This window comes from Populus euphratica, unplaced genomic scaffold (assembly GCF_000495115.2).
Source record: "Populus euphratica unplaced genomic scaffold, PopEup_1.0 scaffold11.1, whole genome shotgun sequence".
Lineage (NCBI taxonomy): Eukaryota > Viridiplantae > Streptophyta > Magnoliopsida > Malpighiales > Salicaceae > Populus > Populus euphratica.
This window is the reverse complement of record NW_011499878.1, coordinates 12,417-36,589: the sequence shown is the minus strand read 5'-3', so window position 1 is coordinate 36,589 and position 24,173 is coordinate 12,417. Positions and strand designations below refer to the sequence as shown.

At 36.7% G+C, this 24,173-nt stretch overlaps 2 protein-coding genes, 1 long non-coding RNA gene and 1 pseudogene across 11 annotated transcripts; 2 read left to right on the top strand and 2 right to left on the bottom strand.

The window, feature by feature from the left end:
• Positions 1–10,816: 10,816 nt before the first annotated feature.
• On the top strand, positions 10,817–14,133 carry LOC105128664 (uncharacterized). 2 transcript variants are annotated; one of them, XR_842919.1, is made up of 6 exons: positions 10,817–11,253; positions 11,474–11,508; positions 11,767–11,957; positions 12,150–12,496; positions 13,167–13,464; positions 14,031–14,133. It is a non-coding gene; the product is annotated as an uncharacterized LOC105128664 (long non-coding RNA). The 2 variants fall into 2 exon arrangements; XR_842918.1 differs by lacking the exon at positions 14,031–14,133 and having other exon boundaries at positions 10,820–11,253; positions 13,167–13,615.
• A 409-nt stretch (positions 14,134–14,542) lies between these two features.
• Positions 14,543–17,613, bottom strand: LOC105128662 (uncharacterized). Of its 7 annotated transcripts, XM_011030426.1 has the most exons (6): positions 17,284–17,613; positions 16,460–16,930; positions 16,249–16,336; positions 15,320–15,382; positions 15,192–15,220; positions 14,543–15,076 (listed from the first exon to the last, which is right to left on the bottom strand). In XM_011030426.1, the coding sequence occupies exons 2-6, from the start codon at positions 16,583–16,585 to the stop codon at positions 15,056–15,058; spliced, it is 327 nt and encodes a 108-aa protein (XP_011028728.1). In that variant the 5' UTR covers positions 16,586–16,930; positions 17,284–17,613; the 3' UTR covers positions 14,543–15,055. The 7 variants fall into 7 exon arrangements, 1 of the variants encoding a protein (XP_011028728.1); XR_842913.1 differs by lacking the exons at positions 15,192–15,220; positions 15,320–15,382 and adding an exon at positions 15,612–16,083 and having other exon boundaries at positions 16,194–16,336; positions 16,449–16,930; positions 17,284–17,574; XR_842914.1 differs by lacking the exons at positions 15,192–15,220; positions 15,320–15,382 and adding an exon at positions 15,612–16,065 and having other exon boundaries at positions 16,194–16,336; positions 16,449–16,930; positions 17,284–17,574.
• Positions 17,614–17,673: 60 nt separating this feature from the next.
• Positions 17,674–21,385, top strand: LOC105128663 (DNA-directed RNA polymerase III subunit RPC8-like). Of its 2 annotated transcripts, none has more exons than XM_011030428.1 (8): positions 17,674–17,797; positions 17,924–18,083; positions 18,190–18,285; positions 18,850–18,937; positions 19,699–19,783; positions 19,934–19,997; positions 20,076–20,159; positions 20,943–21,138. In XM_011030428.1, exons 2-8 carry the CDS (start codon positions 17,973–17,975, stop codon positions 20,973–20,975), a joined length of 561 nt encoding a protein of 186 aa, XP_011028730.1. In that variant the 5' UTR covers positions 17,674–17,797; positions 17,924–17,972; the 3' UTR covers positions 20,976–21,138. The 2 variants fall into 2 exon arrangements, with proteins under 2 accessions (XP_011028730.1, XP_011028729.1); XM_011030427.1 differs by having other exon boundaries at positions 17,677–17,797; positions 20,951–21,385.
• A 1,036-nt stretch (positions 21,386–22,421) lies between these two features.
• Positions 22,422–24,173, bottom strand: part of LOC105128915 (U3 small nucleolar RNA-associated protein 18 homolog) — a 4,266-nt pseudogene continuing 2,514 nt past the window's right edge.

Below are 24,173 nucleotides of genomic sequence, written 5' to 3'. Positions count from 1 at the left end.
TTTTTTAAATTATTTTTTATATTAATATATCAAAATAATTTAAAATTACTAAAAGTATATTAATTTAAAATAAATAAAAAATTTAAAATATTTTTAAAACATAAAATCAAATATATAATAAAAACACTACCTGGTGAAGAAAATGGACAAACAGGAAGGGAAGCGAATAGTTTTTTTTCTCTGAAAAAAATCTTTACAGTTTGTGTATTAATAAAATCTATTTTTTATTTAAATAATATTTAATTTAGTGTTTCAGGTTTTAAGATTTTGAACTAAGAAAATTAGATTAGATTATTATTGTTGTTATTTTGAGATTGGAAAGTCAAAGAGGCATGCGGGTGCATCAAATAATTAATTGACTTCAGCGAGAATTCCGGAGCGCAGCTAGATGGTAGATACCAGTTTCGGACCATATGATTTGTGCATCAGTCGGCTTCAGCGTAGCAGCCCCTTCCGCGATTCCTCGCTGGACATTTCAAATATTTGTGCCAGTCAAAGTAGGATTTTGCGGCCTGCCGACTCCTCTCGTTATTTAATTAATTCCTTTATTTTTCCTTCTAGTAGGTGGCAGCACGAAGACCCGGTTTCATCAATTTTAAATTATATTGTTTAGGTAGCTAGCATGTGTGTTTGCAGTTTCTTTTTCTTTTTTAATAAATATTGCAGTGACTTTGGTAAGACCTCACGCATATTTCTCAAGGGTTTAGCTCGTAGCATCATGCCAATTTACTTCTGTACTCGAAGAAGTGAGGATGATTAAGTAGCTTCGCTGTTCCTTTTTCTTTTTCTTTAAAAAAAAAACTGTGAAGCTACTCTTTCTTGAAAAAAATTTCAGTTTTTTTCTATTTCTATTTTATTTTTTCAACTTCAACTTTAGATTTAAAAAAAAATTATTTGAACTATTTTAAACTGAACAAATTACTTAAATCATATCAAAATCCCTTTTACATACTTTAATTTTAAACCAGAGCTAAATAGAAAAATCAACTAATTAGAAGAATTAAATTAAGATATTTTTTTCTATTGATTTCAATTTTTTTAATTTTATTTTTTAATTTTTTTAATTAATAATCAAGTTATCTTTAAATATATCAAGTCGATTAACTAAGTTAAATATTTATATAATTTAATTTTAAATTTTAAATTTTTTAATTGATTTTAATGTTTTTAGCGTGGTTAAATTTACTGTGTTGTGTCTTGTGTATAGTCTTACACCAAAGCTAAACAAGAATTTAAATTAAGAAATTTTAAAATTAATTCATTAAGGTGGATTTAATAAAAATATCAAATATTTTTCTATAATCTAAATATCTTATTGTATTTTTTTTAAAATCTAACTTGTCATATAGCAAGTATATATAAACTAGTTAGTTGCTGACATGGCTGCTTGTATACCATAATGGTGGACTTGGCTATGGAGCAAGTCTAAACCCAGTATCCAGATAAGTAGCCAGGGATTCGAATCCGTGGCATGCATTTTTGAGCGATTAAGATAGATATTATTTTAAGCGAGAAAACTAATAGAGAACTAATCTGTTCTCGCTAGCTAACAAATTGCACGTGAAAAAAATGTTCCCTCTTAAATTTATTTCTTGCAAAAGTAAGAAAATACTCTTTGCAATTTATTTTATTTATGGGATTCGTGTGATGAAATCATCTGTGTTTCATTACATGATCACACAACTACCAAACCCATAATCATGTGAAGTAACAGTACATCCAAAAAACTCTGCATATCTCTTCACAGCTTGGTATCTTAAAAGTATTAAATCAATGTATTTTTTAATATTTTTTAAATAAATTTAATGTTTGTATCAAAAATAAAAAAAGGATCTTAAAAAAATTATTTTAATATATTTTTAAATAAAAAATAATTTTAAAAAACAGTACAAAAAATACATATCACGTGACAATTGCAACCGCACCATCCTTGTCCAAGCCAAAATCTTGAACCCACCAAGCAATAATGTGAAAAACTTTGTTACAGTGACTGTAGGTGCATAAAATTTGCTGGACAGAAATGAGATAGCATGGAGCAGCAGCAGCGGTAATAATTAGTAGCGGGGTGCAGCCTTCTCAAAGAGTGGGTGGTTGTGTCAAGTACAAGAAGGTAATTCATGAAATCCTTTGAGATCGGCCCCAGTAGTCTGCCACGCTGGTCTTGCTAGTGTCAAATGTTGTCGGACACATCATAGATTGAACCCATTTTCTTGTCCTGGACTGGAGGTTGTTCGGCCGAAATCACGAAACCCATTTTCTTGCTAAATAGAAGAGGTCCCGTGATCCAATGGAAGGAAATCCGTTCGTTTAGTTGATTTCTCCCGACATCTATCTGTGCCAGGTTAAAGACATAGCCATGGCTATCTGCCAATGTACGAAGGTAATTCATTCCAGATATTGCGGCCACCCAAGAACATACGAAGGGACACAGACAAATAGTCCCAGAGCATAGAACGAGCCCAGTTGTTGCTGTAGCATGATGGAATCCAATCAATGCTTTGAAGATGAAGTTGTTCTAGTTATAATTCATCGGAAGCAGCTATGTCAAACAGCTAAAAATAATAAAGAAGCAATCTAAAAATAAAGTATCCTGCACGCTCCCCCTTGTCAGTAACCTTACAATAAAAACGAGTGTTAATATGTGAAAGTACGGTTCATACCACTGCCAGCATGCGCCATCAATCTACATAGAAAGCCTGTGCTGTGAAAGAGGCGCGGGACATGAACTGGGAGCACCAGAGCCACTGACAGGTTGTTAGAAATAATGTTCAGGACTGTTGAACTGGAATTGTATTTTTTCTTTAATTTTTGATTTGGTCAATTTTGTTCCTATTCTTTTGTTCTTGCTGCTATTTCGCCGCTCTGTTATTTTCATTATCAATTGATCATGGCTTGAATGTAGGATCTTGATCGTAGGAGTTTGTTATGTATCAGCTCTATAAATTGAGCTGCAGTTATGAATAAAGTATTCAAGCTTTTCATTCATCAATCTCTTCTTAAACACAAGCATTATCCTTTGTTATTTTTGTTGTTCAGAATCACTGCAACAACGACAATTGGTATCAGAGCTTCTTGATTTAAAGGGATCTGTGTTGTAACCCATGGAGACAGAAGTAAGCTTCTCATCAATTGCTCCACCAGTGTTCAATGGTGACAATTACCAGTTTTGGGCAGTATGAATGGAGACATACTTAGAGGCTCTGGATTTGTGGGAGACAGTGGAAGAAGATTATGAAATCCCTGCACTTCCAAACAATCCCACCATGGCGCAGATCAAATCACAGAAGGAGAAGAAGACAAAAAAATCAAAGGCAAAGGCGTGCTTGTTTGCTGCAGTAGCATCCACCATTTTCACTCGAATCATGTCTCTGAAAACAGCAAAGGAGATATGGGAGTTTCTCAAGACTGAGTATGAAGGGGATGAAAGAATTCAAGGTATGCAAGTGTTGAACTTGATGCGTGATTTCGAGTTGCAGAAGATGAAGAAGACTGAATCCATCAAAGAGTACTCTGACAGACTGCTTAATATTGCAAGCCGAATCAGTTTACTTGGCTCGTCCCTGCCTGAGTCAAGAATTGTTCAAAAAATTCTTGTAACTATTCCTGAAATCTTTGAGGCTACAATTACATCCTTGGAAAATACCAAGGATATGTCAAAAATTACTTTGACAGAAATGCTAAATGCATTACAAGCTCAAGAGCAAAGGAGGATCATGAGACAGGAAGATGAGATTGAAGGAGCTCTATTCGTCAAGCATAGAGAAAAAGGAAAGAATTACAAGAAGAATGGAAGCAGTCAAGCATCATTAGGTGATTCCAGGAATTTCAACAGGAGAAACACTGAAAACAAAAAAGGACTTTTTCCTCCATGCCAGCATTGTAAAAGGAGATCACATCCACATTTTAAGTGTTGGAGAAGACCAGAAGCTAAATGCAACAAATGCAATCAAATGGGGCACGAGGCTGTCATCTGCAAAAACAAAATTCAACAGCATGGTGAAGAAGCTCAAATTGCTGATAAAGAAGAAGAAGATCAATTGTTTGTGGCCACTTGCATTTCCAGAAATGACTCAAGTGAAAGCTGGCTCATTGATAGTGGTTGCACCAACCACATGACACATGACATAAACATATTCAAGGAGCTGAAACAAACAACTTTAAAGGTTCGAATTGGAAATGGAGAATACCTTGCTGTTGAAGGAAAGGGAACCGTGGCAATCTTGACTTGCTCAGGTACTAAGTTCATCTCTGATGTATTGTATGTCCCTGGTATAAATCAAAATTTATTCAGTGTTGGTCAGCTTATTGAGAAGGGTTATAAAGTAGTGTTTGAAAATAATTGCTGCTTGATCAAAGATGTGAATGGTCATGATATTTTCAAAATAATCATGAAAGGGAAGAGTTTTGCTCTAAATCCATTGGAGGAGGAGCATACTGCTTTCCTAATTAAAGAAAATATCACAGATATTTGGCGCAAAAGGCTCGGGCACTATCATCATAGAGGGCTGATGCTTATGAAATCCAAGATGATGACTAAGGATTTCCCAGCACTTGATGATCACATATCCAGCTGCAGAACTTGTCACACTGGCAAGCTAAACAGGAAACCCTTTCCAGAAGCCACATGGAGAGCAACAAGGAAGCTGCAATTGATTCATACTGACATTGTAGGACCACAAAGGACACCCTCTCTAAATGGGAGTCTGTATTATGCTGTCTTCATTGACGATTATAGCCGAATGTGCTGGATTTTCTTCTTGAAGCACAAGTCAGAGGTAGCACAGGTGTTCTGGAATTTCAAGGCCAAAGTAGAAAATGAAAGTGGCTGCAAAATTCAAGCCCTCAGATCAGACAATGGCAAGGAATACACTTCCACTGCCTTTAACGTTTTTTATGAGGAGGCAGGCATTCATCATCAGCTAACAACTCCGTATACTCCTCAGCAAAACGGAGTTAGTGAAAGGCGAAACAAATTCATATTGGAAATGACAAGATGCTTGCTACATGAGAAGAATTTACCAAAGAAATTCTGGGCAGAGGCTGCAAACACTGCTGTGTTCTTGCAAAACCGATTGCCTACAAGAGCCTTGAAGGATCAAACACCCTTTGAGGCATGGTATGGTTACAAACCATCTTTGAATTTTCTTAAGGTATTTGGATGTTTGTGCTTCACCCTTGTTCCACAGGTCAAGAGGGATAAACTTGACAAGAAAGCACTTCCAGGCATTTTTGTTGGCTACAGCTTAGTTTCAAAGGCTTATAAGATTTTCCAGCCACAAACTGGAAAAATCGTTATAAGCAGAGATGTCCAATTCCTGGAAGATGAAGAATGGGACTGGAACGATGCAATCAAAGAAGATTCAGCCTCTCCAAAAGGCAATTATCTTGTTTCAGACACAGATGATCAAAGCATGGAAGATTGGGACATCAACATGACAGATGACACTCCTGTTAGAGGCACACGGTCACTCCTTGATGTGTATCAAAGGTGCAACATTGCTGTGTGTGAACCAGCAGACTTTGAAGAAGCCAAGCTAGATCAAAATTGGCTTGCTGCGATGAAGGAGGAGCTTCTCATGATCACGAGAAACAACACGTGGGAGTTGGTTGACAGACCTCAAAATAGAAATGTAATCGGTGTAAAATGGGTGTATCGAACAAAACTTAACGCTGATGGCTCAATCAATAAGCTCAAAGCCAGGCTAGTGGTGAAGGGTTATGCACAAATCTTTGGCGTGGACTACTCAGACACGTTTGCACCGGTAGCAAGACTTGACACTATCAGGCTGCTACTAGCCGTGGCAGCACAACTGAATTGGAAGGTGTATCAAATGGACGTCAAGTCAGCGTTTTTAAATGGTGTTTTGCAGGAGGAGATCTATACTGAGCAACCAGAAGGCTTTGCAAATGAAGGAGATGAGGACAAAGTCTGTCTTCTTAAGAAGGCACTATATGGATTGAAGCAAGCTCCAAGAGCTTGGTACAGCCGAATCGATGAACATTTGCAGCACTTGGGATTCACTAAAAGCCTCTCTGAATCGACTCTTTACATCAAGCAAAATGGTGATAACATCCTTATCATTTCACTTTACGTTGATGATTTGCTTGTAACAGGAAATAACAACAATAATGTGGAGACGTTCAAGCAAGAGATGATGAGTGTATTTGAGATGACAGATTTGGGTTTGATGTCCTTTTTTCTTGGAATGGAAGTTAAGCAAGCTGAACATGAAGTGTTCATATGTCAGAAGAAGTATGCCAAAGAAATCCTCAAAAAGTTCAAACTTGAAGATTGCAAAGCAGTAAGCACTCCTATGAATCAAAAGGAGAAGCTATGTAAAGAAGATGGAGCCGAGAAGGTTGATCAAGCACAATTCAGAAAAATTGTTGGATGCTTGATGTATCTCACTGCAACTAGGCCTGATATTTTGAATGCTGTGAGTATCTTGTCTAGATTCATGCATTGTGCTAGTGAATTGCATTTCAAGGATGCTAAAAGAGTGATAAGATATGTCAAAGGAACCTGCAATTTTGGCATAAGATACACAAGAAGTAGAGAGTTCAAACTGGTCGGGTACTCTGACAGTGATTGGGGAGGCTCAATTGATGACTTGAAGAGCACATCAGGCTACTATTTCTCTTTAGGTTCTGGTGTGTTTTCATGGAATTCAAAAAAGCAAGAAACCGTAGCTCAATCCACTGCTGAAGCTGAGTTTGTGGCTGCAACAGTTGCTGTCAATCAAGCTTTGTGGCTGAGGAAAATTTTATCTGATCTTAACCTGGAGCAAAAGGAAAGCACAGAAATTCTAGTTGACAATCAAGCTGCCATTTCCATCTCTAATAATCCTGTGTTTCACGGGAAAACCAAGCACTTCAACATCAAATTATTCTTTTTGAGAGAGGTGCAGAAAGATGGGAGTATCATTCTTATTTACTGCAAAACTGAAGAACAAGCAGCTGATATTTTCACCAAATCACTGCCAGTCAACAAATTCGAATTTCTGAGAACAAAGTTGGGAGTTTGCAGCTCCTAAACAAGGAGGAGTGTTAGAAATAATGTTCAGGACTGCTGAACTGGAATTGTATTCTTTCTTTAATTTTTGATTTGGTCAATTTTGTTCCTATTCTCTTGTTCTTGCTGCTATTTCGCCGCTCTGTTATTTTCATTATCAATTGATCATGGCTTGAATGTAGGATCTTGATCGTAGGAGTTTGTTATGTATCAGCTCTATAAATTGAGCTGCAGTTATGAATAAAGTATTCAAGCTTTTCATTCATCAATCTCTTCTTAAACACAAGCATTATCCTTTGTTATTTTTGTTGTTCAGAATCACTGCAACAACGACACAGGTGAAGGTCATGGGCCAGACAACTTTCTTGATATGTGAAGGTCTGCCATATGATTATTGTAAGCAATAAGATATCCAATTTCATCCTATCTGGAGACCAGAACGATTTCTGACAGTAAATCTACAAGCCCAGGTATAGAAAAAGGGACTTATTGCACTGCATGCTGCGATTTAATCCCACACAATAGACAACTTTGTGCTCTAATCAGCATTACCTGCCTGCTTATATCTAAATTCAGAAAATTCAGAAACTTGGATTTATATAATTACAATTATAACAGTGATAAAGGGCAAAAGAAATGCTAATTTCAGGCTGTCAATTTGTAGTCGGGATGAAAAGACTCCTAATTCCTAACCTCGTACAACTTTCCATCACTAATTAACGCCGGTGCCTCTCCATGCGTGCAGGAGAACCAAACAATCTTGATATACGGTTTTTTTTCACTTCCTTCTTAGTGTTTGCTTCTGCTTTTTCTTGTCTTCTTTGGGTGTCATAATACTCAATGTAAGGCTTCTGTATCATATGTGTCTCGAGGGCAACCGAAAAAAAAAAGAAGCCCCAATGAGGTGCACAGCCTAATAAAAAAGCCCTGAAGTGTATAGCGGAGAGTTCATATCACTGCATTTGGGCAGATAGAAGCTAACTTTAAGCTTAGTTAGCTTCAATGGAACATCTTTAGACAAAGGAATTTAATGCATTGGTAAGGAATCACAGGAAACGTAGTCATGAAACTGTTATGGGTTATGTGGGCGATCCAATTGACAACCGCATAATGTAAAGCAAGTCTTTTACCAGCAAACAGAAAAGAATGAAGAAACCAGAAGCCCCGTTTTTGCTAACTCTATTTGGTAGAAGCTACCGAGCAATTTCTCATGTGATTATTCCAAGACTTGAGATATTCACCACTGAATATCAGTTCTACAAAACCAGGGTCTTCCTACGAAATGTGATAAAATACTGAACAAATTCAAAAAAGAGAAAAATCCTGGGTCGAAGGCTAAGTAAAAGTAGATGAAATGTTTGTTTCTTTAAGCCAAATCTTGACTAATTCTAGCTGTAATTAATTAGTACAAAAATGGTCACAGAAGAAAGGGCATCCTAATCTTTGAGACCCAAAGGGCTAATACAAGCACATCGAAGTTCGCCATCTAAAGCAGATGTGCAGCAGTCTCCAATTCTCCTACGTGCATCTAGTAGACTTAAAATAGCTTCTAGTGTCTGTCACAATTCACCGCCCATGAGTAAGAGAGGAGAAGCAATTCTCCATGTTTATACAGCAGAAATATACAAGAAAAAATGTAAAACCCCATCAAGCGTGTATTGTAGTCTGTGTGATTAACTGAAAAAATGCTACGGTTTTACAAGTCCGTATCGACATCATCTTGCACCCTATCGTACTGGCCTTCCCTTGACCTCGGCTTCTGACGTACGCAAGATCGTCCTTGAAGTCACTCGGCATAGGACTTGCACTAGGTTTATAAATGGCATGGAAACACAAATGGGAACAGAGAACTAGTAACCTATCCTGTAGGGATGACCCAGACCACAGAAAGATGACCCAGTAAAGAAAACAAAAATAATTAAATAAAAGAGAGAATGATGTAAAACTAATGAAATTACCGGATAAACGTATAATTATGGAGAAGAATAGGGATCTCCGAAGATTTAGACACAAATTATGATTGGAGTTGTGGTTGTCAAACTTGTATATGAACTCATAAAATTATATAACAAATAAAATCAGATAAAAAACTTAAAAGCTAGCAAACTTGATTAAATTCAGACCGAGTTTATAGAGTTTGAAAAAATTAATAAAAATTATTGACCAACTCTTCTCAGTTCTTTTTTCTCCATTCATTCATCTCACTCGCCTTCCACTCTCTTTCTTTTTCTCAAAAAATCATCCTCTTAGCAAAAGCGTGACCCGGCATCTTGCCCTTCTTCCTAACATCTTAACTCACAGGAATCCCAATATAAAAAGCTGTACTTGGCTACTGGAAAGTGTAAGTCTTTCACAAACAATTTGCTTTGATCATTGGTGGGTTATTTGTTATGCATGGAAGTGATGAGAGGCTTTGAACATGACAATCACAAGCACAACTGCACTTTGTTTGAATGGTGAGATTAGGTGAAAATCCCTTCAGTATATATTGTGCTAACTACCAAGTTTGTTTGAGTACGAAGATTAAGTTTTTTTTCTTTTCTTTTTCAATGCTTCAATGATTAATGCTATTTTGGCTTATACTATTAATGTGTGAGTGTTTTAGATCATTGTGGTAGTACTTGTAAAGGTTGAAAATGGATATAATCATTGTTTATTTTAAAAATATTTTTAAATTAATTTTTTTTGACATGAGTTAATACATATATTTTAAATTGATTTTTTTATATATAACACATGTCTATATAATATATAATATCAAGTATTTATTAGTAATCTGCTCCTTCATTTAAAAAAGATTAGCTCCATCATTGGTAGGTTATTGGAAAACCTTGCACATGTCTTTTCATAATGAATTCTTAACACAATATTTTTAAGTAGAGCATCTTATTAGGGACCCCACTATTAGGATTTTTAATAACAATTAATGTAAATAAAAATAACATATTAGTTTTTGAGTATCTTTTCTTGAGAGAAAACATTTTTATTCCTTCTTTATATAAGCCCATCTTGTTTTGCAACTTCTTCTAATCATAATTATTTAACAAGGCATAATAATTGTTGAATTATGATATATATCTTTTATGACCTCCAATAAAAACCACTAGGAATGGTTAAATTATGATATCAACCAATGCAAACAAAGATAAAAAAAAAATCATGAGATTTATTACAAGTTAAAATTTTTAAAAATCAATAACACCATAATTATAAAAAAAAAATACTTAAAATATTTAATTTTAATTAATGTTAGTCTCACTTGCCAAAAAATACTATCATAACCATTTACACAGAAAAATTATAAAACCCTTATAATATTAAATAGAAAAAACAAAACAGAAAAACTATTTTTTAAAAATAAAAAAATTATGAAAAATAAAACTATACAGAACAAGAAAAAATAAAATTAATTAAAAAAATATTTATTTATATATATATAAAAAAAAAAAACTCAAGGGACACAAGAAGACTTGTCTGCTGCATCAGTGCGACTTCCCGGACTAGAGCACCACTAACAGATAACAAAGCCCCCCAAAAAAGATCAGGCAGTCCATCTCCAGCCACGTGGCCAGAAGATTCCAAATTCGATTTTAACTGTGATGGAGCAATCATTACTTTGTCCATTAGCGATGATATAAACGAGATTCACTACCTGAAATCAATCACATTTAATTTTTTTTTAAAAGCTTCCACGCCTTAAAACTGGCAAAAGGGCCCAAAGAATCAGATCTGGACCCGAACACAGAAATCAACGACCAACCATCCTAGTCCTCATCATCAGCTTCGTTTACCCCATCTTAGGCTACCATACCCGTCCCTCATCGTCATTTCCGCGTCTCGAAAATTGTCCGAATAATTAAAAAAAAAGAAACAAATAGAACGAACCCACGCCCTCACAGGGAAGCAATCTTGAAACTTCAAGCTCTTTAAAACTCCCTCCCTTCTCCCCCCTCCTCTCTGTCGCCGTGAAAAACACAAAGCACCGTAAAAGGAAAGCCTGAAACCCTAGCTTTTTTTTTCATTGCTTGCTATTGAAGAATCGAATTTGTGCCGATTTGATGAGTCTGTGAAATGTGCTTTTTGGAGAACGATTGATTTCAATTTAATAAAACCTAAAAATAGCGAGGATTTGTTTTTTTTTATTGAATATAAAATGAAAAAATTCCGACGGTGGCACTGGATTTTGACACTCTCTGTGCTCTATTTAACTGTGCTGGCTCCCATCCTTATCGTTTCTCTAGGTAAATTTCTTTTTCAGTTTTCTGTTTCTGTTTGTTAAACATTCAAAACACGTTGATAAGGAAATGGAATTTTACTGAGGATAAAAATTTACTGATCATTGAATCTCTTGTTATTTTCACTGAAGATTTCTACATTAGTAGAATCATGGTTTTGATGTTGCTATAATTGGTGATTTGATTGATTTTTTTTTCTTCTTTTTTTGTAGACTTGTTGTGGCAGGGCGGGAAGAATTGATTTCTGATTTGTCAAATTTGGTAAGAAGTCTCGCTTTTAAGTTTGGTTGCTAAGAAAATTCTTTATGCTTGTGATGCAGATTTGTTGTAAAATAAAGCAGGATTTGATATTATAGTACCATTGTTTTTAAAAGGAATTTTCGTTAATATATATATATATATATATGTATATATATATTTTAAAGTCGGCCGCACCGCATAAACAAATGGCTCCTAAGTTAGATACAAGCATGGTCGGCTGTTCTAATTGTCTATCATATGTTCTGGTTTTGACTGCAGGGGTATCCAATTCAGAGATCTACGGATAGGAAGGTAAAGAAGATGAAAGATTATGTGCTTAGAGGGAAGACATACTTAAGCATGTGGCCACCAGGCAGCAACTATCGCTTAGTAAAAGAGTTGAGACACCGAATAAAATAATCAGAAGGAGCTGTTAGTTCATCCAACAAGGACTCAGATTTATCAAGGAGGTATCACATCATCGTTATACTTTGTATTTTGATGCTGATTTTTTCAATATGCAGGGCATTAATTTAAAGTTGACAAGGAATTCTAGAATGTGGTTCAGCAAATAAAATCTGATAATTGCTTGTACATATTGGAGAAGAATTGAATTGTTTTAAAATCCGAACATTAATATATACATTTACAGTGCACATCAGAAAATGAGATCCTTGGAGGTTATGTTGTCAAGAGTCAGTCGTGTTTTCCCAGACTGCTCTGCCATGGCTTCAAAGCTCCGCGCCATGACTTACAATGCTGAAGAAGAGGTTCGAGCTCAGAAGAATCAAGCAACATATCTTGTTCAGCTTGCAGGAAGGACTACACCGAAAGGCCTACACTGCCTTCCATGCGGTTGACTGCTGAAGATTTTGCCTTGCCAGCTGAGGAAAGACAGGTCTCTAACCAACACAGAGTGCAGGATCCAGATCTCCATCACTATACTGTTTTCACTGGCAATGTTCTGTCCTGTGCAGTGGTTGTCAATTCTACTGTGTCCTCTGCCATGGTAAACTGCATCTGCCTTTTTTAATTGTTTTTTAGCTTGTGTATACAGATTTCACTTCAGGCTTCTGATGAGGCTGTTATAACTTGCGTAGTTACAGAGAAAAAGTTATTTGGAGTAAATATAAGCGGCAATTAAATCATCTCCAGCAAGTGAACTGGCTCCCATTAGTGGTTCCTATGTTAAGACTGACACCTTTTCTCTCTCCAAGAGAGAAAAAAAATTGTGCCTGCAAACATGCTTGTATCATATTTGCCAGAATAGTATACATGCTGTCCAAGTCGAAACAATATTTTTTGTATGTCCTAGCAAATTGTGTGAGCATTGCGCCATCGAGAAAATTTTATCGAAAGGGAAAAGAAAGTTAGGCAAGGCGAACCTAGGTGACAGGCCTTGGAGGTTTGTGAAAAAAAACTCCTAAAAGATGCAATAGCATCGCATTGCCATGGAACACATAAGCTGACTTTGTAACAACATGCTTTCTATTCTTTTTTTTATCGTGGAGCAGGCTTGAAATTGGATGAAATTTCTATATGGTTCAAGAAGCTAGCTGTGAAAATCATCTTAATGTTCTATTTCTTGCTTTTTTCTTGCTTTATGTAACTCTCTAGTTGTAGCCTTTCTACTACTTTTTTGGAATATGCCAGTCTTATTCTTGGCCTTGTACCATCAGAAATCATTAACTATGACAGGAATCTGGTACAGATGTCATTCTCCGTGCATGTGGTCGGCTTAGATACCTGCGGAAAAAGCTTTTCAAATTGAATATTGTGCATGGTTTACTTTGAGCTGAGGTGTGCAACAAACCTTCATTTTGCCGGATGGATATGTTCATCAATTTCTCAGATCCATTTGTGATTAAGAGGTTTAATGTCAAGGCATGCACATGGGCATTTGGAATGAATTTGTTTGATATGCAAGAGTGGAAGAGGCATAATTTAACAGCTCTCTATAATAAATACTTGCAACTGGTACGTGACTATCTCTTGTTACACATTTGCTTATGCTTGCATGCTGACATGCTTTCTGGATTTATGTTATCTCTGCTGTTCTGAAAAACATGCTTGCTGATTTAGCATTGTTCATCTTCAAAAGATGTTTACTCCTCTCTCGATTTTTCCATGTTTTGATCAACGTGCTCTTAATATCACATATATAGATCATTTACGAGCATCAGCATGTATTAATCTCTCAGGGGTAGCTCAGTTGGTAAGACTGGGAGTTCCCTGGTCTGATGTCAGGGGTTTGACTCCCATCTTGCCATGCTGAGATTATACCGTCGATTCGCCCTGTACACGGGTGAGGTGCCGTTCATGGTCTTAGGGGTTTGCAGCCTGCATTGGGCCCAAAGCACCTGGTTTCGGTATTTTCATCGTCAAAAAGAAAAAAAAAAAGCATCAGCATGTAATACAACATCTAGCATGGAAATCTAATGTAGGCCGGGCTTTGTGAGACTCTCTTGGGCGATGATTGGATGAATCTATCTTCAACTGCCATGCATCTTAGAAGGCTTGTTTTGCTACATTATCTGTTGCAGGGCTACAAAAGGCAATTGTCGAAGGCGGGGAGTTTGCCTTAAGGTTGGGCAACTTTCTACAACCGGACAGTTAATCTGGACAGGAGATGGCATACACTTGGTCTCGGCTATCAGGGGGATGTTGGACAGGACGAGATTGAGCAGGCAGTGGTATTACGCTATGATGGAGTCATGAAACCATGGCTGGATATTGGTATTGGGAAGTACAAGACTTACGGGCTGCCTACCTATCCATGTTATGTGGTGTACAACCACCTTTTTTATAACTTTTAAAAAATATTTTCATCCTAAATTTTTTAGAAAAATATTTTTTAAAAAACCAACTTATTTTTTTTTTAATTAGAAATTTTTTTTCATTAGCTAACTTTTTTAATATCAAATAAATATAAAAAAATTTAAAATATAATTTTATAATTGTCAAGAAACAAACATGTCTGTAATATTAATTTGTAAAATCTTGCGGTACCCTTCGCTTGTTCTTCTTCGGTATCCTTGTAGTTGCACTCAGTCCTGAAACATTTTGCAACGCATTATCTGTAAAACAATCAAGGCATCTCTTTGTACAGCAATTATTTACTTGGTCAGTGAGATGCTATTATGCTAAACAAGCAACTAAAGTAGTTTCCAACTATGTGCCACAAATCAATTAATCAGATCACAATTTCCCGTGTTAGGTGCCCAAAGGAATCAGGTTTTACAGTCTATTGACTTCTCTCTGTACAAACTATAAAGGGAACCAGGCATTAACTTGCTTCTATAAAAAACTGCATTTTGAATAACTTGGTTAGTCTGAATCTTGAAGTAACAAATGAACATGTGAATGAAAATGTTAGAAGCAAGGAGAAAAAAGAAGAAGCCATATCCTTCATTATTTATTCATTTTTTCAGTTTCCATTAAGTTAACGCCTAACAGGAAAATGTGATCTCATTTCTCTTTCTCCATTAATTCATCACATCAATTCTAGAAATTGATAGACCTGATTACTAAATCTGCATTTTTCTTTGACTTGATAATCAGCTCTGCATTACGCTGCTCGTTGTCCTATCTGCAGATGAATTTAATTCCACGTTACATTTACAATCAAGAAAGTAAGATTGATGTAGAGAAACCAGCAATCCAAAAAAAACCAAGTTTGAAGATGACAACAAAGTGAGGCTTACCTGCCATTTTGAAACATCTGGAGGCTTTCCTGTTAGACAACATGGAATTAAAATCACAAGACTTTCTGTCCTTTCCCTAGTAGAACTGTAGAAGCAGTAAACAGTAAAAACAGAAAATGAGGCCATGCCTTGTAAAATGTGTCTCTTTAAAACTATATGCCTTTCTGTATCAATGTCCACATCAATAAACCCTAAAAAAAAAAAAAACAGAAGAGATAAAAGTGGCTTGCTGTGAAGATGGGGCACACTTCCAGGATGGTGCAAGCAATCCACCCAACCTCAAAACATTCAAGTTAAAGTTATCATCTGCTCATAACAGTCTATACAATTCTATCCTATAGGAAAATCTTGTGTGTTGAAAGGGGAGTTGAAAGATGTGGTAAAAGGTTAGTCATCGGACGTTTTCATTAAGTGTATGACCTGTAAGAATTAAGTGCCAATTCCTCACGTCTGGTTTCATAAATTAGCAAAGCAAGGGAAACAGCAGTTACTAATCCAAACAGTAGCACGAACCCAAGATGATGTTAACTGAAATGGACTGCAGGTTTGCAACACATTGTGATCTAAAGACCATGTTGCATCCCAACAGTGTGTATCGTTATACATCTAACTTCCAGACTTAATCTTCATTTTTCTTGTGCTTTTGATTCCATATTCTGGCATGGACAGCATCATGAGAGGATAATCCAATGTAAAGATACAAGGTTCAAAGTGACCCTGAAATTCTGTCTCGTGCCAAGGGAGGACATTCATAAAACATATTTTGAAACACTGATTTGAACCACGTGAGAAAAGCTCTCGGAAGCAGAACTTAAGAATGCAAAGTTGCCCTTAAGCATGATACAGCTCTCAACATTATTGCTACATGCCAGCCCTGTCAGACGTATAAAAACTAGGGAAAATAACACTAATGAAAAAAATTTGGCATGAATACTCAGCATATATATCTGCTCCACGACAAAATAGAGAAGGAAAATAACCTAGCAAGAACATAACACTTACCATTTCTCATCAAACATTGAAGACACGTCCTAGCCTAGCAAGAACATAACACTTAATTTCTCATCGAACATTGAAGACACATCCTTCCAAGCCCCATCTTCCAACAATAGATAATTTCCTTCAACTATGGCCACTTTATATGCCTGCAACGGGCATGAAAATAGGATTTATAGGCATGTTTAACCTTCCAAAAAAACAAAAATAGCTTCCACTGGAAAAAAATTGTGCATGTTAATAAAGTAAACGATTACTTACTGCAGGCTCACAAAGATATCCATCTTCTGGATCTCCAACACCATGATCCAAAGATGGTGCATAAACTGATCACTGAAAAGTTTATCATTAATCAGAAACACGTACCATTTCCAGATATGGTATTCTCTACTAACCATTTCCAGATGCGTTAAACCAGGTTCACAACACCAATGGTCATTCACCTCTTTCCTCAACTTCTCCAGGCATCTAGTATGCAATAGGGTTAGGGAAAATGTCCATGAAGCTGATTCACCCACAAAAGAATCAACACTTGAATGCTGGGTTTAGATGTGAAAAAATAAAACCAAGCCCGCCTCCCCTTCTCGCATGGGCTCCCCCCAGTAAAGCTCAAATGCAAGAGTGATAGCTGACACTGCGATACATTTGAAAAAGTTACAAAAACAAAAGCAAACGACCATGAAGCAAGCTTAGCCTCCATTGCATCAAGCTCGGAACGATATCGATGGAATCCACCCATGGAACTACAAATGATAAAGAAGCAAACATAAATATAAATCATTCCCAATAATTTACAAAAAAAAATTACTGTTTGTTCACTTAAAATTCGATCACAACATCAGGAATCTCTCTCTTTTGACTGCCCGAAATCTGATACCACAGATAATAAAAATCCAAATTAACATTATTAAATCATGATCTTTAAAAATTTTCAGAAAAAAATGTTAAAAAACACAGAAGAGAAACACACTAAGATATATTACAGAAGTAGAAAGCAGATAGAAATCGAACGCAGGCCATTTATGGATGGAAAAAAAAAACACAGAGAAGAACAATAAAATATAATAAAAAAGTAGAAAACAGATAAAAATCGAACGCAGGAAGACCGATTCTGAAAAGAAACAGATCAGCAGCTCCTTTTTCATGATTGCAACAAGGAGGAGACAAAGTGAGAGACCTGTCGAGGAACACGGATAGCTGGTCGAGGTTGTCGATAATGAAGAGACTTCAATAACTGCCACATGTCACCAAACTGAACACGGATGACTGATAATATTGGAGTATAGAATGAAGAAAACTACTCTGGTTTCTCAATGTTCCTGCTCCTCTGTCCCGCCGATTATAAGTAAGAACACGAGCGGTGAGCGATAGAGCCGTACACGTGTCCATTGCTCATTGGTTAAAAAATTGGTCTTTTTCCTTTTATTATATTTACAAAAAAACACGCGCGATTTTGTTCTTTTTCGTTTTTTTTTTTTTTTGGTACCTAAACCCTATACAAAACGCGATTAAAAAAAAAACCCGTCTCCTCCTCCTCCTCCTCCTGCAGCGCTCCTTTCTACGGCAAGGCTCCGATTTTAGCTCCTACTGATCGTGTTTCAATTGACAAAGTAAGTACTATCAGTGAATTTAATATGAAGCAGACCGTGTAGTATTTGCTGTTCAATTTAATCATCCGCTGCTTTTGGCTTCCTTCTCTGTTTTTCTTTTTCTGGTTTACGAAAGTTATTTGGTAGGCAAATTCAGAAAGAAAAGAAAAGAAAAGAAAAGAAAAAAGAAAAAAAGATGTTCTATCTGAGCTTGATAGAGCACAAGATGCTATTGCCTCCTCGTCTTCTGAATCTTCCTCTCCAAGATGCTATCAAGGAAGAGCTTCAAAATATCTTCTTGGATAAGGTAGTTACCATATCCCTTTGTACATTTCTTCCTTTCTGTCCTTGTATTTTCATGTTAAGCACTTTGAAATATTGAGTAAAAATGGAAATTATTGTTTGCAATGAAGGTTATATCAAAGCTGGGACTTTGTATTTCAATCTATGACATCAGAAAAATTGATGGTGGCTTTATATCTCCCGGTGAAGGTGCTTCAACCTATACGGTAAGCCATGGCTTTTCCTTTTTGTGCTTGTGTTTTCCCTTCTTCTTTTTCTGTGCTAGCATTTTGAGTCTAATAGATGTGTTTTATGTGAATATTGTCTTAAGCATATGGACTATTTAACCCCCCTGAATTTCAAATCTTTGTGTAGTTTGTGGAGACTTTTTCCATTTTATTTATTTAACGTTTTGAGTATACTACCTAGGGAAGATGCCAACCCTCATTGATGCTGTGAAACTTATTGTGGATTCATTAGTTCACAGCTCACGATTCACTAGAATTGGGTCCTTCCTTAGCTGCCTCCTAGAAAAGGGTAGTGCCTATGTGCCATCTTCCACATTTCTAGAATTTTAGTTGTGAAGCGTGTTTCTTTTCCTTGACAATGGTTTCAACTTTCAGTTAGACTGTTGAATTATAAAACATGTGAACTTGTTCGGAGGGGCATACGCAGTCACTTTTGTTGAATATCTACGTAAAACACATTCAGTGTACTTTGCAAGAAGTGTCTGCTTTTACTAAAGAACTAATCTGCAGTGAGTAAATGATGGTGTTTAATTATTTTGACAGGTGGAGTTTAGAATGATTGTTTTTCGTCCTTTTGTGGGAGAGATTATATCTGCGAAACTTAAAGAATCCACCGCAGATGGTTTGCGCTGTATGTTCAACAGTTACTTCCGCATATCATTTGTTTCTCTCTTCTCCTCCTCTTTTTTTGATAGTACAATCTTTTTTTATATTGCAATTTTTCCATGGCATGATAAATTGAATAGAGGCTATAGTTGGTGCAAGAAGTTGTTGAGGACTGCATCAGTTAACTGGCATGATGCTTTGTTTTTTTTATGTGGGGACAGAATTGTAGAGAATCCATCTGTTGCTTCACGAATTATAATTTAATATAAGCACTTGTTTAGTCATATCATTGGTATCCTTTATCTTTGGTTAACTTGCCTCTGCAAGTTCCTTAACTTTTAAAATGGTCCTTTCTCTCAGTTAGCTTGTTTCACAGAAACGCAACTAATTGCAACTGCTGGCTGCAGCTTTTCATGTTTTTTGCATCTTCCACCTCTTTTGGCAACAAGGGGGTGGGGACACTTTGGAAGTTTCCCCGTCATTGCATGATCTGTAGGCTGGGTTGCTCATTTTTTCTGGGCTCAGGAACATGAATAGTCATTCCCAGGGATTATCTAGGTAATATGCTGGTGTATGCTGGGTTTTACAGGTTGCTAGGATGGGAGGCTATTTAATGGATCCATTTTCTTACAACATGATCTTGTTTGTTTTATCGATGTCTTTTTGGTTTTACTTGTTGCAAAAATTAAGCCAACATTTTGCATTCTTTAATCTCTGTTCTGTTTCATTGTGTTGAGCTACATCTACGTGGTTCCTGCGTACTCATGTTGAAACCATATTTGACAGTGTCACTTGGATTTTTTGATGATATTAACATACCAGCTGGTCTTATACAAAAACCATCCCATCGTGTTCCAGACCCAGAGAATAGGTAAGGTTCCCCATCTAGTTTCCTGTATTGGGCTAATAATTGGAAATGGAATCTCCTCTACTTGGCATTTTTCTTCTTTTTTTCTTGCCTCGCATTTTACATCTGTGTTGACAAATAATGAATTGTGAATGTCTATAATGAAAATTGCAGGTATAAGGTCCTATGGGTGTGGGAATTTAATGGCGAAGAGTTTTTTGTAGATGGCATTGATGAGGTTGGTGGTGTCTCTTCTTTTATAGGAAAAGGCTCTAAACTTCAACTTGTTTCTTACTTTTTTCTTTCCAAATGCTAGATAAGGTTTAAAGTTATCAGTGTAACATATCCCCCAACTCCTATTGAGCAACAAGGGGAGCCATTTGCACCGATGGTGATTACAGTAAGTTTTTCCTCCTAACTTCAATGTAGAAATGTTGTAGCATTGCATGTAAAACTATGTTTCTTTAAAGACTGCTTTTATGCTGAACCAAAGAGCAGGAGAATTTGTTTCTTGTTTTTCTTTGCCACCTACTCTTCCTCCCGTCACTCTTACCATGAAAGAAGCAGGTCACCTTTTGTAGGTTTCTATATTTGAGTGTTTTGCAATCAATACAGTCCATTCATCTGTTTCCTTGATTTATATTTACTCTTCCTCGTAATTTAATTTACAGTATGGTATCTATCAAATTATTTCAAAAGTCCATTCAAGTACTGAATACAAAGCATGTCTATCCGATTAGTACTCGTGTGGATGTATTGCTGTATGAGTGCTCATGTGAGAGGTTTTCTGAATTGATTTTTATTTGATTTCGTTGGGCATTGTTTAATGAATAAATCAATAAGGCAGTATTTCAGTTTGATTCTTGAGCGAGGCAGATGGAGAATTTAGACAACCTAAACTTTCTATCCTTGTTTTCTGTTTTCTTTTTTCCAGTCTGCTATTAAATATTCTTTATTGTGCTCTTACACTTGCAAACAAGTCGAACAGGAGTCTGTAATGATAATGAAACTGCAAGTTCATAAAAGGTCGCATTGAGGCAGAGCTTTGTTAAAAAACAACTCAACAACCTCTCTCCCTCTCTTAAGGAAATATTGATGCTAGTGCAGCTCATCTTTTTTATCAATTTCCTGTTCCTTGGCAAACAACAAAGCTTTTCAGGAACCTTTTCTAATTAGTTATTAGTTTTGCAGGGATCAATTGATGGTGATGGTTTAGGTCCCGTTTCGTGGTGGCAGTGATGCAGGAGATTTTAAGGACTTGTAATCTTGAAGCACCTTTTTCATAGGAAAGTTAGACAGAGCATTTATGCAGTTATTGTATCGCAATTGACAATAACACACCATCTTTGAAACTTCTAGATTTTTTTTTCTTCATCTTAGAAGTTCAGCATATTAGATCAGATAGCATTCAGTGTTTAACTTGACATAAAGAACCTGGGTGTTCTTTACACTGATTGTGATACCAGGCTGCAATCGAAAGTTCAATACACAATTATTGTCCTCTGGAAATAGAGTTCTGGCCACATCATCTGTGATCATTTCAGGTGCTTTGTAATTGATAAATCAATCTTCCATTCTCAATTATAAAGGAAATTAGCCACGAAAATCAGAAGCTAGAATTTATTTGACAGTTGCAGTGTTTGAGTATGTTTCATTTGTTGGCTGATGATGTTTTCTTTTATCTTCCTTGTGTTTGTATGGGAAAATTTACTTTCTGGTGCCTGTCACCCTTATATTCACCAATCCATGTGATACCTGTAAAATTATGTCGACCATTATCGCTGCGATTTGTGGAGTTACTGCAGAAATAGGGTAGCTGCCAGGTATCGTTGCCTAATTAAATATTAATTTGGATTTCATTCTGTGTTCATGATTTGTTAATTTCATAAAGCAGGCCAAAAGAAAACATGATTGCACGTTGATGTCTGTCTAATCAGGCAAGTCGAGGAGGTCGGTTTTGCCAATACCAACTTGTGCGCTTACCAATTCCATCTGCTATTTTTTTATTTTTTTTCAACAACAACAATAATTATTATAATGCATTTCATGGGCCGGTCAAAATCCTTAATCTTCCTTCCGAGCATTCGCAACATTGTTCTATATCTGATGGGATGCAGAGGAGTTGGCTCTCGAAAGTCGAAAGATAAAACTGGCCTCGGTGCAGCCCATGAACTAGGGGTATTCATCCGTTCATGTTATGTTTGTCTTGCAAGATGACCTTCCGTATCTTGGGGATACAAGGTGATTGGATGATTAGTCATATACACCTTAAGAACTCGTTCAACTCCTTTGGAACGGTCGCCGTTCTTCCATCTGGAGATTTTTGTTCCTGTTGCATTTGACATAAAGCGTCTCTGTTTCTCTGTTTCTCCTGCATAGAAGCATACGTGATTGCCAAAGAAATTTAAAGATGAGTGATCTCAGAGTGCCTGCCAGTGCGAAGACAGCTCTTCTGAGAGAAATTCTACATAAATACCATACTTCTCTACCCATAAAACCGTGGACAAACTCAATTGGCATTTGATGAATGTTCTTTAAATAGTTCTCAAATTTGGAGCAAATTCACAAATCACAGCCCAGATGTTCATTCACAGGAGTACAACCATAAAAACCATTGCATCCAATGCATTTGCAAAAAATCAAGCATGGAGGTTGAGTTGTGTAATCAAATGCTACATGATAAATTTATCCAAAAATTTGAGGTTTCACCATTATAACAGCTTATCATCAAGTAAAAGATCTGCCTTAGGAATTTCAACAACAATTGATGATGAAAAACCTATGACGTAGCAATTATCAAATGATTTCGAAAATTACAATAAGTTGAATGGTATATACCAAAAGAAAAGAAAAACTTTGGATGGTTAGTCTATTACCATGCCAGGCTAACAGGTACTGCTCTTTAAAAATTTCAAGGCACTCTCCACCTGCAAATTCCCACGGAAGCAATCAAAGAGAATAACTGGAAGCCAACAGTGATATATTGCTGAATGTTCTTGTCATTGAAAGTGAAGCTTCATAAAATGTGGCGAGGAAAATCACATTAGGGGGAATAAGGAATTCCAGTATTTGACATCTCTATGCACGATCATAGTGGTGCAACTTGTATAGCAGAACTTTTCCGGCAGCATTTCCCATGGCCATGAAACCTCCACCAGGACTGACATCCAAACAGCGGGGATGATGTAGGGTGCTGTTGGCTGGAGGCCAGTTAGAAAACACGGTAAATGATGGGACGTGTATCAACTTTAAACTGTTCTTCATGCGTGAACAAATGGCCAATATTTGAGCCTCGTTATTAAATTTCAAAAAGTCCACCTTGGTGGTCAAATTCTCAATTGTCTTGATTGGTTTTTTCTTCCCACCAAGAAACTCGTCTCCATTGTAAACATTAACTATACCACTGTCTGAACCAGTAGCAAACAAATTTCTTGTTGGTGAAGTGCAACTAGCTGTTCCATTAATGCAACCCTCATCAACAGCCTTGTGGATGCATGCCCTTGTCCTCAAATCCTAGTGGTAGACATGCCCATCACCTCCATGGCTCAATAATTGCTGCCCATCATCAGCAAAAACTAAAGAACGAACGGTTCCATTCATCTTCAGAGTCCCAATCATACTACACAAAAAGGATATAACCCTCATTGCCTACAAAAGCAATTGTACTAGAATTAGGGGAAACCTCAAGCACTTCCAAGCTCTTCTCCTCCCTTCCAACAAGTGGGCCTCTTTTATCAACTTGAGCTTTTACTAAATCAAAGCTATAAAAGATTTCTTCTTCCAGCTATAATGACCTCAGAACCATCAGGTAAGAATGATGCCTTTCTAACGGGGCAATCATTGATAAAGACGCTTTGTATTTTGGTATTCCGTTTACCATCAATCTCGAAAAACCTAAGCCTCCGATCCAATCCAGCTACAAGTAACTACTGAGCCTTCTGATGGAACTGAACTGAATTGATTGGACCATTGGAGGGATCCTCAGCATTTGCATCCACAAGTTTTGAGTACTCAAGAAGACCAGGCAGCAATTTTGTTGGGCTCTTCACCACAAGATCTTCATTAGTTCGAAGAATATCATCAAAAGCTTTGTCATTCTTGTAACCACGAGCCAACAATGTGCCATTTTCTTCATCAGACAAGCCATCATTTCTAGATTGTGAATCGATCTTGGCCCAATCAGTGTCAGGATTCATCTTAGCACGCTGTACCCTTAACCTTGCAACATATCGAGTACCAGAAATCAAACTCTCATCCCCATCGTTCCTTGTCAAGCCAGGCAGTTTCCGTTGCTTATTTTCCTCTGCTATGTCACTATCCTTGGTCAATTCCACATCCTCTTGAGAATCAGGCCCTACACCACCCACAGACCGGTCCAAAAAGAATGAAAGAGAATTATTTTCTTCTTCTCCTT